The sequence below is a fragment of the Erinaceus europaeus genome, chromosome 13 (assembly GCF_950295315.1).
Source record: "Erinaceus europaeus chromosome 13, mEriEur2.1, whole genome shotgun sequence".
Classification (NCBI taxonomy): Eukaryota; Metazoa; Chordata; class Mammalia; order Eulipotyphla; family Erinaceidae; genus Erinaceus; species Erinaceus europaeus.
The window spans coordinates 67473190-67489133 of NC_080174.1; the positions used below are offsets into that span (position 1 = coordinate 67473190).

The 15944-nt window shown below is 39.7% G+C and overlaps 1 protein-coding gene across 3 annotated transcripts in view; it reads right to left on the reverse strand.

Moving 5' to 3' along the window:
• MACF1 (microtubule actin crosslinking factor 1) overlaps positions 1-15944 on the reverse strand; it is a 434870-nt gene that overhangs the window by 70274 nt on the left and 348652 nt on the right. For 2 of the 3 annotated variants that reach the window (XM_060206158.1, XM_060206157.1), the window contains exons 59-64: positions 8649-8810; positions 8268-8438; positions 6882-7048; positions 2435-2594; positions 1760-2086; positions 120-204 (exon numbers count right to left, since the gene is read on the reverse strand). In XM_060206158.1, coding sequence (XP_060062141.1) covers positions 120-204; positions 1760-2086; positions 2435-2594; positions 6882-7048; positions 8268-8438; positions 8649-8810 — 1072 coding nt within the window. The remainder of the gene's footprint in view (positions 1-119; positions 205-1759; positions 2087-2434; positions 2595-6881; positions 7049-8267; positions 8439-8648; positions 8811-15944) is intronic. The other variant, XM_060206159.1, reaches the window with a different exon arrangement.

Sequence of the window (15944 nt, forward strand, 5' to 3'; positions counted from 1 at the left end):
ACTAAAAACTAAGATTCTCCTATATATAAAGAGAAGTAGCTAGTGCAATGTGCTTATTTCCCTGGAAAAAAAATCATCTGTGATCACAGAAGTGCTAAGAGATACACTGTCCAAAATACCTGTGGTTTGTTTTAGAAGAGCCTGGCCATTTTTAATAGCTTGATCTACATTCTTCTTTCTATTAATAATCTCTTCGTTTAAAGCCTAAAAGAGAAGAGTAACGTTAATCCTTTGCAAAACTAATGCATAACAAATGGCAAAGAATTGTGAGATCTGTAAGAGGCTAAATTTGAAATAAAAAGATAAGTGCCAGTTTAGTTTAAGCATCACATAAATGGAATCCTCTACTGTCTCTCTGATTACTGTAATAATTAAATAAGATATTTAATTAAATAATTAAGCAAGATATTTATATAAATCTATTGGCATCAAACCTGAAGTCAAGAAAGGCAGACATAGAATTCAACAAAAATGTCTTAATGTCTAAAACTCTGAACTAAAAGTCTAAGAGAAGGAAGTTAGCAGGAACAGGCTGACTTAAATTGGCATCCAGAAGAATCTGATTACTCAAAAATAATTTATTTGCTTATTCTTTGCCATCCCCAAAGAAAATTTCACAAGGGAGTCGGGCGGTAGCGCAGCGGTTAAGGGCAGGTGGCGCAAAGCACAAGGACCGGCATAAGGATCCCAGTTCGAACCCCGGCTCCCCACCTGCAGGGGAGTCACTTCACAGGCGGTGAAGCAGGTCTTCAGGTGTCTATCTTTCTCTCTCCCTGTCTCCCCCTCCTCTCTCCATTTCTCTCTGTCCTATCCAACAACAAAGGCATCAATAACAACAACAATAATGACTACAACAATAAAAAAAAGGGCAAAAATAAATAAATAAATAAATAAAAAATATATTTAAAAAAGAAAATTTCACAAAAAAGAGGGCAAATTGTTTTCTACTACAGGACAAGAATTCTTGGGAGTTTGAGCATATAAGTTTAGGTCCATCCTCCCAGAGGGATAGAGAATGGGAAAGTTATCAGGGGAGGGGATGGGATATGGAGATTAGGTGGTAGGAATTGTGTGGAGTTGTACCCCTTCTATCCTATGGTTTTGTTAATTTATTCTTTCTGAAATAAAAAATAAATTTAAAAAAAAAGTTATAGCTATATAGTCAAACCTTTGGGACCTGTTTTGGGTATGCTGAGTTTTAAAGTCCACCCATAGCCCATATATATTAAGGAAAAACACCTTGGGTTTTGGCTTGTTATTTATATATTTATCTAAATATATAATGTGACAGCATTACTTTACAAAATTATAAGATTTCAGATGTATTTTCATACTTCACATATACTTTTTTAAGGTACTTTTAATCCTTCTCTGTAAGTTTTGAATTAATTATTATCCCTATGTAGAAAAACACCTTTTTCCTAACCCCCCCCCCCAAAAGGTCTACTCTCTTTCATAAACTTGCTCAAAAAGGAGACTTAGTAGTAGGCTACTTAATGATGTAAAACGTGAATTTGGAAGCAAGATGGCCCGACCATTATCATTTACTAGAAATTTTAGATTCAGTTTGTTAGACACAAGTATATTTACATCTCACAAATATATATAATCTATTTTTTTGAATTCATCAAAACAATAGATTAGTCCTAGCACCAGGCCTATAGTATATAAAGTTAAAATGTTTAGAATTAAAAAAAAAGAAAAACATGAATCAAAATAAATTAATAACATAACCAAGAAGAATGGAAAACATGAATACCAGATGATCAGCATGCTGTTTCTGCAGGACATCCTGTCTGTAATCCTTTACGAACACTGAACTGAGCTTGTCCTCAACCTCAGCCAGCCAGTTGAGCACCTCCACCTCATCCTCCCCGAAAAGTCTAGCATTAGACAGTGCTTGTTCAAGCAGGGCTGCTTTCCGACAGCACCGGTCTTGAATGTCACTATATCGTGCCTGTAATGAGTCTAACTTTTCTGACATCACACCCTGCTCTGCAGAACACGTCAGAGAAGAGAGGGACTGCCCAATTTTGACTGCCTGGTGCACATCTGTTGCATGGCTTTCTATTTCTTCCTCCAGAGCCTGGAAATCCAGATGGAAAAAATGAGTAACAGAAACAAAATAAATGAAAAGTAAACATGAAACAATGAATAACAAATGATATGATAAATTAAATAATATAAAAGTTCATCTGTGGAAGGACAAAAATAATATAAAAATTGAGAGCAAAAGTTGTTGTTTTTTTCCCCCGATGGTAGTCCATTTCTACTTTTAAGGATGTGACTTTTCAATTAATGATTTGATCATATTTTAAATTAAACTTCAAAAACCCACACAACCCATATTCTTTAGAATGCTGTGGGTAATCTTCTAATTTTTAGGATATTTGATTCCAGTTCCATGTTTTCATTTACCATAACTACATCCTACCTTGTGCCGAATGATCTGTTGTTGTATTTTGGCAGTCTGAGTGCCAACAGGCTCTGAGTTAGCAAGCTTTTTCTCTGTGACGGATAAGAAGTCAGAAATAGGCTCAGCTGTCTCATGGAATTGTTTGGCCAGAACCAGGATATCTTCCAGCTGTTTTTGCCTACACAAATATATAGCATAAGCTGCTCAAGTGAAGAAGTCACATTAAGTACCACACTCAGTAAAAGGCCAATAATTACCAGGTGTGTATATATTTCAAGTATCAACGATAAACAGAACACACATATTTTGTTGTTTGAAAATCTTTCTTTTACAAGCGTGGCCTTAACTTGACCCTGCAAGAATCCTGTCTTAAAGTAGACAGAATATTATCCTCCTCTTACAAAATAATAACAACAGTAATCCTGAAGATTTGAAAGATTTGTCCTGGTTACCCAATGAGTACTAATAGTACACTGAAGTTAGACTAAAACCTCCTAAAGCTCTTTCTCTTAGTGGAATGTAACATGTGCACCATATGAACATGTGACTAACAAAGCTTAATGAAGAGAGAATAAATAAACAAACAAAACCAACAGTCAGTCTTTATTTCTCTTTGTCACTGCTGCTTTCATTTATCAGTAAAGAGAGAACAACCTTAGAAGAGAAGTCAGGGGACGAGGGCAGATAGCATAATAGTTATGCAAGGACTCTCAAGTCTGAAGCTCCAAAGTCCTAGCCCAGGTTCAATCCCTGAACCACCACATGCCAGAGATGAGCAGTGTTCTGGTTGGGCGGCAAGGGAGGAATGAAAGAAAGTAGAAGGTCAGATTATGAACCGACCTCCCTTTCTCAGAACCGCTATTTTGCCAGTCCAATTAACAAGTATTTTTAAAATTAAAAATGTATTTATTTATTCCTTTTTGTCACCCTTGTTGTTTTATTGTTGTAGTTATTATTGTTGTCGTCATTGTTGGATAGGACAGAGAGAAATGGAGAGAGGAGGGGAAGACAGAGAGGAGGAGAGAAAGATAGACACCTGTAGACTTGCTTCACCCACCTGTGAAGCGACCCCCCTGCAGGTGGGGAGCCTGGGGCTGGAACCAGGATCCTTACGCAGGTCCTTGAGCTTTGCGCCATGTGCACTTAACCCATTGTGCTACTGCCCGATACTCCCGTTATCTAATTTTTTAATGTATTTTTAAGATTTATTTTATGTAGTACACAAGTGAGAGTTTCACATGAGGCAGAGAGAGAAACCAAAGCACCACTCCAGTACCTGCAGTGCCAATGCCATAAAAGTCTGATATTCTTACCAGTTAAACTATTTCCCTAGAGATGTTATTTTTAAATGACAGTGTATTTTTCTTGTTTTTTTTAATGTCAGTTTTCAAAATGCATCTTCTTCTTACTATAACTTACATACTTAATCTTAAAGCTCATTATTAGGTTTTCATTATCTCTGATTTCTTTGTCTTTCTAACTCGTTTCTGATTTTTGAATCTGAAAAAGTAATGCAATATATTGTGATGGGGAGACAGAGTGGAACAGAGACAGAGAGACACCTGTGGCCCTGCTTCACCACTCACAAAGCTTTTCCCCTGCAGGTGGGGACCGGGGGCTCAAACCCAGGTCCTTGCACACTGTTGACATGTACGCTCAGCCAGGAGCGCCACCATCCGGCCCCTGTCTCTCTCCCTCTCTATCACCCCATTTCCCTCTCGATTTCTGTCTCTAGCCAATAAATAAGTATAATACAAAAAACAAAAAAGGAAATAGTTATAAGAAGAAAACAAGAAAAACAAATCATAACTTTATGAGTTTATGGAGGTAAATCCATAAAACAGGATAGACAGTTACAGGAGTTAAGAGACAAGTTATTCTATGTGAGGATAAAAGCTTTACAGAAGAAGGGGGGGTGGATAAAAGTATTTCAGGGAAGATGCAACATCACCAGCAAACATAAAGAATTAGAAACTGGGAGTCGGGCTGTAGCGCAGCGGGTTAAGCGCAGGTGGCGCAAAGCACAAGGACCGGCATAAGGATCCCGGTTCGAACCCCGGCTCCCCACCTGCAGGGGAGTCGCGTCACAGGCGGTGAAGCAGGTCTGCAGGTGTCTATCTTTCTCTCCTCCTCTCTGTCTTCCCCTCCTCTCTCCATTTCTCTCTGTCCTATCCAACAACGACAACAACAATAACTACAACAATAAAACAACAAGGGCAACAAAAGGGAATAAATAAATAAAATAAATATTTAAAAAAAAAAAAAAGAATTAGAAACTGGCAGGAGGTCCGGAAGGTGGCGCAGTGGATAAAGCATTGGATTCTTAACCATGAGGTCCCAAGTTCAATCCCCAGCAGCACATGTACCAGAGTGATGTCTGGTTCTTTCTCTATCTCTCTCAGGAATATATAAATAAATTCTTTTAAAAAATTGAAAAAATTCGCAAAAAGAATTAGAAACTGGCAGATAAGAAAAGAGCAGAATGGCTTACTCTAATACATGGACTGAGAAGTATAATGGAAACAAAGAAGAGGGCTAGACAGTTGAGAGTTTTGGGTGTTAAGAACTCAGATTTTATAGACTGCAAGACAGCTCACACTATTTACCATGTACAAGGACCTGGGTTAAACACTATGCAAAGGGAAAGCTTTGAAATGGTAGGTAGAGAAGTACCATGGTGCCTCTCTTTCTCTTCCTTACCTTTCTTAACCTCTTAAAGAAAAACAAACACATATAAACAACCCTGTTAGGAGTGGAGTGGTGGTATTGTGCAGGTGGAAAAACCCCAGAGAAAATCTGCTGGCATCAATTAATCAATAAGTGAGATTTTATTTTATAGGTAATATAGAAGCATTGAATGTCTCTGGGAGCATGAAAAGATATGACTGATGTACTTTGAGAGAGTTCACAGGCAACATGATGAAAGGGTGAGGCATAGGAGGAGGGCAAGGCTTGAAGATAAGTGGCAGTAGAATGAAGAATGATTGGCGATTAGTTGGGAAGATGCCTCAAAAGAGCTACTTATGTGAGCCAGCTCAAGTGAGGGCTCCTTGGTTCTGAAATGAGGTGCATGAGTGGGAATTAGAGAAATGAAGAGACAGGAAATGCAGTACAGATGTAAAGAATGCAGATTTAGCACTCTAGTAGATATCAGAACAAAGGAAGGGGTATTGGTGAAAATGGAGTCGACATTTTAAGTCCATGGTTAAAGGTACTATTAATGGAAATGAATAGTGAGAAATAGAAGGGAAAATGTAGTATAATTCAGAAATAAGAATAACTTAAACTCTTTCATTTTTGTTTCTTCTATAAATAATGGCAAGCAATATTTTGCAACCCAATAAGAAGCAAGTCAAGAGCAGGTGGAATACAATAGACTTAAAGGCCGGGGGGGGGGGGTTTACCTGAAAACTATCAATAGATAGCTAGAAAACTGAAAGGATATGAGAGTAATCAACTCTTATTATTCTCACACCGACTCTGGTCACTGTATATATATATAGGTATATGTACACACACACACACACACACATTTAAGAAGAGTAAAACAGGGGGTCGGGTGGTGGTGCAGTGGGTTAAGTGCACGTGGCACAAAGTGCAGGGACTGGCGTAAGGATCCCAGTTCGAACCCCGGCTCCCCACCTGCAGTGGAGTCGCTTCACGGGCGGTGAAGCAGGTATGCAGGTGTCTATCTTTCTCTCCCCCTCTCTCTGTCTTCCCCTCCTCTCTCCATTTCTCTCTGTCCTATCCAACAACAAAGCAACGTCAACAATGGCAATAATAACCGCAACGAGGCTGTAACAACTAGGGCAACAAAAAAGGGGGAAAAATGGCCTCCAGGAGTGGTGGATTCATGGTGCAGGCACCGAGTCCAGCAATAACCCTGGAGGGAAAAAACAAAAAAAAAGAAGAGTAAAACAAACTAATAGTACTGAAGCTCCCTTTGATGTGGTGGAGCTGGGCTTGAACCTGGGTCAAGTGCAGCAAAGCAGTACACGCTCCAAATGAACTATTTTGCCAGTCCAATTAACAAGTATTTTTAAAATTAAAAACATATTTAAGTTAAGACATCTAAGTAACTATGTTAACTGTTTTCTTGTTTCTCCTATAAATAAAGGCAAGCAATATTTTGCAACCCAATAAGAAGCATGCCAAAGGCAGGTGAAATTAAATAGACTCAATAATTGGGATAATACAATTGGAGAGAGAAAGAACTTTCCTGGAGGAATAAAGTGTAGTGCCTGTTTTCTGGCTATCTGCTGGAAAAGGTTCACCTATCTCTCTGAACGCCCATATACTTAACAGAACCACAGGCTTAAAGATAAAAGTCACTGGACACATTTTAAAGAACTGTGTGAATCATCCAAAGGCCTTTTTAAAGCATCTCAGTGATAGTTAAAAAAAAAAAAAAAACAGGGCAAAATGAACCTTCATTGACCCATCCCATAAACTTCTTTGACCTTACCTGGCTGCTGCTTTGTTCAGTAGTCCAGTCCATCGGCTTTCGAGACTCTCCAACTGACCAGTGATTTTCTCTCTATCAGCCAGCTCAGCTGACTGGGCTATTCTGCCTCCTTCTGCTTGAAGCATGTCTACTGTGGCCCTTCTATCATCTAGGAGCCGCTGGAGCAACTATTGTACACATGTTTAAAAGTAAGTTAACATAGGGTCATTAAAAAAAAAAAAAACTGAAATAAGGAGAAAATAAAGCCTCCTTCTACCAAATCCTAAATTTATTTCAATCTGACACTGTAGCCACTGTGCCATCTCCCAGGCCCCAAGTTAAGTTAGATAATACAAGTTTTTCAACCTTGAGGCAAAATCATGATGCATAGTAAGTATATTTTCTACCACGCAAATAAAGGATTTTCAAACAATTAAGCATTTAAATGAAGTAGTGGCTGTAACTATGTGGTTAGCAGGGAACTTAGTTTGAACCAAAAGGAAAAAGCACTGAAATAGAAGTTAAACCAACTGAAAATATAGACAGAACCTTATATATGATCTACAGTAAATTCTCATTTAACATGGCCAATAGGTTCTTGGCTACTGCAACACCAAGCAAAAATGGTAACAAAATCAATTTTGCCACAGGTTAGTTGATATAAGCAAGAGTTAAATAAGCTCTATGATGCATTTCTGGTCACCAAAAACATGACTGAAATTCTAAACAAAGACCCCAGAACACTTCCAATATTCAACAGTCACTCATATTCCTTCATTTCCCAACCCACTGATTCCAGTCCAGGGTCTCTGGTGACTAGAGTCTATGCTGGCAGCACAGGGCGCAAGATGGAGACCACCCCTGGACAAGGCACTCCTGCATTGTAGGACATAGCTACCCATACATATTCGGGCCGGGATAATCTAGACATACTGGCGTGCACATCTTTGAGACATGGGTGGAACCTGGAGTATCTGGAGAAAACCCATGTAGATGTGGAGCATGTGCATACTCCACACAGACGGGAGTCTTGGTGGGGAATGGTTTTCCTTTTCTCTTCAGTGTAAGAGACAGCAAAATGATTCTATTCAAGGGCCTGCTGTACAACATTGTTTAGAATGTTGCTGATGCTGAAAACACCAAAAACCACTTAATAAAAAGCTGTGACTGAAACACTGAAATAGGATACATAAACAAGTAAAAGTGTTCAGTCAGTATATGTCATAGTAAAGTAGCAGATTAAATTAAGATGATGAAAATTGATTTCCACCTTTCTTTTTTAAGATCACACAAAGTAGATTAGGATTCTACTAAAACTCCTGAATATGCTCCTTGAAGTATAAGCTAGTGTGTTGTCTGCCGCTCCCTATGGCTGTTACAGTTCACTGTCCCAACATTCTCACTCACCTTCTGTTCTTGGATCTGTGCTTTAACCACTTTATATTCAGCAGATGGAGGTTTCTGATTGGCTATGAGCTCCTCAGTGTCTGCCAGCCAGCTGAGCAACGGCTCCAAGGCATCTTGAAACTTCCCACAATGCAATAAAGCCTCCTGCAGTTGTGCAATTCTTTGTGCAACCTGTAACAGACGTAGAGGCTCATTATGAGAAGGGGGGGAAAAAAAGAGAGAAGGGAGAGAGCTTTTAAAAGTTACTACTGACCCATTTTAATAAATGTAGATTGCAACTGCTAGATCTTTAAATGCAGGTTCCAGGGAAACCTTAGCATTAAATAATCTCTTTTCTGTGCACTCTGTTCTTAGTACATACAAAAGCCACCTGTCACTCACCTTTTTATTCAGTGTGTTCCATCGAGCATTGATCTCTTCCATGTCATGTTCCAAACCCTGCACATCACAGTTCTTTCCGGCACTCTGAATCAATCCCTGGCCAAGTCCATTCACCTGCTGTAATTTCATCTGAAGAGGATCCACCTGCTCTTTCTGAAACATCTAGATAATTGCAAGAAGGTTTTAATCTAATGGCAATTAATCCTCCTACACCAAACAGTGTCTACTTAGTCTTGGAAGATTCATGATTTAATGAAGAGGGACATGAACAAAGAGAAAGCAAACTACTTATATTAAGAGAGTTCCAAAGTAACACATGGTTTCATATTTTACTATGTTCTCTATGGACAAGCAATCAGAGAGTTATCGTACTACTTAGGTCTTTAACCCTAGTTTATGGATTTTTCATCATCCCCTTGTTTAATTTTTAATGTAAAAGCTATCGCAATAGAGAAGCAGCAGGCTTAAGACACTATAAAACTAAGTGTGATGTATATCAATTGTGAAAGGAAAGAATAATACCAAGTGACTAGTATTTAAGATTTAAAGTACCTTAGGGAACAGCCTTAACTGACTGAATGCTTTCTTGTCTGACTAGAACTAAAAACTCAATTAGTCAAAACATATTGGGTGAGAAAAACAGAACTGCCAACTTCATATTTTAATTCCCCTGTGGTTACTTTATTCTGTTCCAGGGTCACAGACCACACACAGTCAATAATCCTGAACCAGTGTTCTTCTGATTCCAAAGGAGAATGGCCAGTAGTACTGGGGACTGTCCTCAACTACTTCAGACACATACAAAGTAGATGGACACAGTCATACGATGTCTAAAAATAATACTCTACACTCATGTTCACCATAAAACAATAGAATTTTAAAACAATGTGAACAAATGTAATAACCAACAGGTATATTTTCTCTCCTATAGTTACACTCCATTATGACTTAGAAATTAAAAAATAATAATTCATGTGTCAACAACTACACTGTAAACCATTAACCCCTCAATTAAAAAAAAAAACTTAAGAATGGTACATTTGACATGCCAACTGTATTACAGGAAAAGAACAAAACAATTCAATTATACTCTACAAAATCTGTATCTATGTCCATTTCTTTTTCTACCATAAAAAGTTCCTTCAATCTCAGTTAAGATGGATGAATTAAAGTTGTAAGGTGACAGAAGGCACACGAGAAACAAAGTAAACATAAAAGAAAAATATGTTAGGGTAATACTATTTTTCTTTCTTTTTAAAATGTCTATTTATTTACTCTCTTTTTGTTGCCCTTATTGTTTTATTGTTGTAGTTTTTGTTGGTTAGGACAGAGAGAAATGGAGAGAGGAGGGGAAGACAGAGACGGGGAGAGAAAGACAGACACCTGCAGACCTGCTTCACCGCTTGTGAAGTGACTCCCCTGCAGGGGGGGAGCCGAGGGCTCCAACCAGAATCCTTATACCAGTCCTTGTGCTTTGTGCCATCTGCGCTTAGCCCGCTGCGCTACCACCCCACTCCCGGGTAATACTGTTTTTAACCTGTATGAGGTCATAGGGTTAGGAGACTGATTCTGGAAAAAACAGCCTGTGATTAGGAGGAAAAGCCTCAAGGAACAAAGGAAAAGGAAAGTTATAAAGGTAAACAGCAATGTGCTTCATTCTAAACTATAATTTGATAGTCCTATATTTTGCTACACAATACTATATAAGGCAGTTCAGCTAAAAGTGATTGCTTTTTCCACATGATTCCCTCCCCCCTATAAATGCTACAATTCTATTTTTTAAAAGATGTATTAAAGATGTTTTCACTGGTGAGAAATCAGAGCAGAGTGGGAAAAGTCCAACCCTCACATTTTAAGTCACTTAGGAGCAATAAAATAGGTTTGGCGCAAGGACTAAAAGGCAAAAGGAAGCACAATGATGGGCAGGTAAATTATTTTTGTGCTGTCCAATGTGGAAGCAAGCAGCTACATGTAACTAATTAGAAATTCAGTTCCTTGGCCACATAACAACATCCCATGTGGTCAGCAGACCGGTATGACTAGTGCTTCCTTCTGAAATAGTAGATACAGAATACTTCCATCTTGGCAAGCAGTTCTATTAGAGCTGTAAATGATATAGAACAGTAAATTAAGTAGGGGGCACACGAGGAGGTACAATGGATAGGGTACTGGACTCTGAAGCATGAGGTTCTGAGTTTGATTCCTAGCATCCCATGAACCATACTGATGGTCCTTTCTCTCTCATTAATAAAAACATCTTTTAAAAGTCTACCCAATACGCCAATTCCATTTCAGGTTCTACTTGTTTTTTTTGTTTGTTTGTTTGTTTTGTTTTTCTGATCTTGTTTTTCAACTTCTGCCTGAGAGTAAGAGTGAGTGTACTGCACAAGTAAAAGACTGGGGTGGGAGTGGGTGGGTGGGGAGAATACAGGTCCAAGAAGGATGACAGAGGACCTAGTGGGGGTTGTATTGTTATATGGGAAACTGGGGAATGTTATGCATGTACAAACTATTGTATTTACTGTTGAATGTAAAACATTAATTCCCCAATAAAGAAAAAAAAAAAAGTCTACCGAAGGGAGTCGGGCAGTAGTGCAGCAGGTTAAGCACATGTGGTGTGAAGTGCAAGGAGCAGCATAAGGATCCCGGTTCAAGCCCCTGGTTCCCCACCTGCAGGGGGGGTTGCTTCACAGGCAGTGAAGCAGGTCTGCAGGTCTCTGTCTTTCTCTCTCCCTGTCTTCCCCTCCTCTCTCCATTTCTCTCTGTCCTATGCAACAATGACACTAATAACAACAACCACAACAACAATAAAAAGCAAGGGCAACAAAAGGGAATAAATATAAAAGAAAAAAAGTCTACCCGAGCTTGTTTAAAAAATAAGTTTAATAATCAGTTATACAGAGATGATTCTGTAAGACACTCACACACACTAGGCATGCAGGAGGTTGAACTTGAGATTTGATGCTTATAAGTCCTTTGTTTCACCACTATACCACTTCCCAGTCCTACTCTCTGCTTTTTTGTTTGTTTTCATTTAGAATTACTCTGTGACCTTTATCCTATAGAAGTACTGGGGAGTAGGGGCTGGGGGGGTGGGTGATGCACCTGGTAATGTGCACACATTACAATGCACAAGGACTCTGGTTCAAGCCCCTAGTTCCTACCTGCAAGGGGAATACTTTATAAGCAGGTCCCCCTCTCCACCTTCCCTTTCCCTCTCAATTTCTGTCTCTATCCAAAATAATAATTTTTAAGGTTTTTTTCTTTTTTCTTTTTTAATATTAAGAGTCCTTTTCCCCCCTCCTCTACCTCTACTATATAAATTAAGTTGACAGGGAACTGTTTCACCTTTTTTTCTAGAAGTTTAAAAATATATGAAGCAGTTAGATATGATAATGATTATGCAAAGAAACTCTCATGCCTGAGACTCCAAAGGCCTAGCTAGGTTCAATCTCCTGTACCACCCCAAAACCAGAGCTGAGCAGTGCTCTGGTAAATACTACTACTACTACTAATGTGTGTGTGTGTGTGTGTGTGTGTGTGTGTGTGTGTGTGTATGAAGCACCTCAAAATATATACTATTTATTTTGAACACAATTGAATAGAATGTTAATAAACAATTGGAAAAAATTTTTACTTCTTTCTTGTAACTCTCAAAAATAAAGAAAGCTGTTTTATGTAATCAGTGCTTTTAGATATATTACAATTTCTATTCCTTAGTATATCACACACTGTTAGAAAAATGGTCTGTGCCATGTTATTACCTGACCAGTGATGGCAGACATTTTCCAGAGCAGCACACTAGTAAAAATTATTGCAAGGCTGTAAGATGCAACAGGGACATGAAACAAAAAAAATTTCCAAGAACTATTTTTATGAGAGAGGCCAAAGTACTACTCCACCATTTAAAAAAAAATATTTATTTCCTTTTTGTTGACCTTGTTTTTATTGTTGTTGTAGTTATTATTGTTGTTGATGTCATCGTTGTTGGATAGGACAGAGAGAAATGGAGAGAGGAGGGGAAGACAGAGAGGGGGAGAGAAAGATAAGACACCTGCAGACCTGCTTCACCGCCTGTGAAGTGACTCCCCTGCAGGTGGGGAGCCAGGGGCTTGAACCGGGATCCTTGGGCTTTGCGCCACGTGTGCTTAGCCCACTGTACTACCGCCCAACTCCCCCCTTTTTTTTTATGATGTTCTTTTTTTTTTTTTTTTCTTTTCTCGTCTTCTCTTTTCATGTAGTTCCAGTGTTCTAACCCAGGGCCTCACGCCTCACGTAAACAAGGCATGCTCTCTACTGCTGAGCAATCTCCCCACCCTGTCAGACTTTCTTAAAGACTTTATCTTTGGCAATACTACAATCTCCTAGGTTTTCATTCTGATCTTTTTTTTTTCTATCTAGTTACATTTTTAATGCTGTACAAACGAGTCACAGGTAAGTCAAACTTAACCATTGCAAAACTGAACATATTATTTTCCTTTTCCCTCTCCAAACCTGTTTTACCATACTGACGTCCTCCCTTCACACAGTTGTACAAACTAGAAACTAGAAGTTCTCCTTGGAAACTCTTTGCCCCCACCGTGAAAGCCATAATCAGGTCTGGTTTAGTCTGCCTCCAAAGTTTACAGCTAGTCCATCCAACTATCTATCATGTCTCTCATATCACCTAGACAACTGCAGTAAACTGGAAGAGCTCTTTACTGCCTTTGATCTGCTAAATCAACTCTAATCATAGTTGCCGGAGATTTAATTTTTTTTTTTTTCTAAAGCTTTAATATGAAAGGAAGAGTACCAGAGTATCACTCTGACACCTACAGTGCTGAGGATCAAACTTAAGGCCTCATGTTGAGATTTCAACATTATCTACTGTACCACCTCCTGGGCCACATTCAGAGAGTTCTTTTTTTCCTTCTTTCCTTCCCTCCCTCCTTTCTTTCCCTTTCCCAGAAAGAAATTGACACGGAAGTGGAGATAGAGAGGGAGAAAGAAGGGGCTGGGTGGTGGCACACTTGGTTAAGCACACATAGTACGAAGTGCAAGGTCCAGTACAAGGATCAGGGTTTGAGTCCCCAGCTCTCCACCTGCAGGGAAGAAGCTTCACAAGGGGTGAAAAAAGTCTTCAGGTGTTGTCTATCCTCTTCCCATCACCCCTCCCCCCTTTCTCAATTTCTGTCTGTCTGTCTACTAACATGGAAAAAATGGCCACCAGGAGGAGTGGATTTGTAGTGCTAGCACTGAGCCCCAGTGATAACCCTGGAGGCAAGAGAGAAGACAGAGATGGGGACAGATAGACAGGTATCTGTAGAATTGTCACACTGTTTGTAAAACTTCCCCTGCAGGTGGGGACCAAGGGCTTGAACGTGAGTCCGTGTGCTGGGTGTACTGCACTGGGTGAACCACCAGCTGGCTCCTTAGGGTTTTGCTTTCTTTTAATATTTTCTTTTTTGTTGCCCTTGCTTTTTTTTGTTGTTGTAGTTATTATTGTTGTTATTGATGTCGTCTAAGTTAGATAGGACAGAGAGAAATGGAGAGAGGAGGGGAAGACAGAGGGGAGAGAAAAACAGACACTTTCAGACCTGCTTCACCGCCTATGAAGCGACTCCTCTGCAGGTGGGGAGCCGGAAGCTCGAACCGGGATCCTTACGCTGGTTCTCGCGCTTCGCACCACTTGTGTTTAACCTGGTGCGCTAATGCCCGACTCCCAGAGATTTTTTAAATTGCAAACCATGTTTTATGTATCCCATACCACTGGTAAGACAGAAGAAAAAAAATCCTGGTATTTATTAATTCCAAATAAAGTTGAGAAAGTCTACTGTCAGTATCGACCAGTTTTCTCTGCTACTTATTTACCAAAATATTGCTTAGCTCTAGTTTATGGTGGTGCTGGGGCTTGAACTTGGAGCCTAAGAACTTCAGGCATGGAAGTCTTCTTACATAACTATTATGCTATCTCCCTGGACCTAGTTTTCTATATATATGTATTTTTTGCCTCCAGGGTTATTGCTGGGGCTTGGTGCTTGCACCATGAATCCACTGCTCCTGGAGGCTATTTTCTTCCTTTTGTTGCCCTGGTTTTATTGTTATTGTGGTTATTATTACTGTTGTTACTGATGTCATTGTTGTTAGATAGGACAGAGAGATATGGAGAGAAGAGGGGAAGACAGAGATGGGGAAAGAAACATACCTGCAGACCTGCTTCACCACTTGTAAAGCGACACCCCTGCAGATGGGGAGCTGTGGGTTTGAACTGGGATCCTTGTGCTTCACGCTATGTGCGTTTAACTGCACTAGTGCCTGACCCCAGTTTTCTCTACCTTTAAGTTGAGAGCAATCTTTAAAATATGTCAACAGAGGCCAAGCAGTAGCTTAGCATATAAAGCTAGCACTTTACCATGCACAGGGTCCTGTGTTCAAATCCTGGCACAACATGAGTTTATTAATGACATCTGGTGGGGGGTGTTCCATAAATAGGGGATTCCTTTCTCTCTGTGTGTGTTTCTCTCCCCCTCCTACATTCTCTTTCTCTAGATAAATGAGAAATCTGGCCCTGGAACTACAGGTACACAAGGCCATGAATTCATTCCTTATTATAGAATCAAAAAACAAAATTAAATCCCTTAAAAAAAAAAAACATTTACTTATTTGAGTAGAGACAGAAGAAAACCGAGAGGGGAGGAGGGGGATAGAGAAGGAAAGAGACAGAGAGACACTTGCAGCACTGCTCTGTGAAGCTTTCCCTATGCAGGTAGGGGCCAGGAGTTTGAACCTGTGTCCTTGTGCATTGTAGCATGTGCACTCAACCAAGAATGCCACCACCTGCCCCCTAAAATTCAATCCCTTTATTCCCTATTTAAACTGTGTGTGGCACTGAGGCCAGGTGCATCCATGTCTCCACCACTACTAGGCCGACTTTTCGTTCTTTTTATTTCCAATAGAGAGACAGACAAAGAAGGAACACCAGCAGAGAACTGTTCCATCCCCTGTGGAGCTTCCCTTGGTAGTATAGTGTTCCCATGTGGCACCAGGGCTCAAGCCCAGGGTCTAGAACACCGTAAGCCATGCTCTATGGGTTGAGCTATCTTTGGCCAGCTTCTGCTTTTCTTTTCTTTTTTTTAATTTTTAAATATTTACTTATTTATTTTTTCCCTTCTTGTTGCCCTTATTATTTTATTGTTGTTACTGATGTTGTTGTTGTTGGATAGGACAGAGAGAAATGGAGAGAGGAGGGGAAGACAGAGAGGGGGAGAGAAAGACACCTGCAGACCTACTTCACTGCGTGTGAGGCAACCCCCGGGG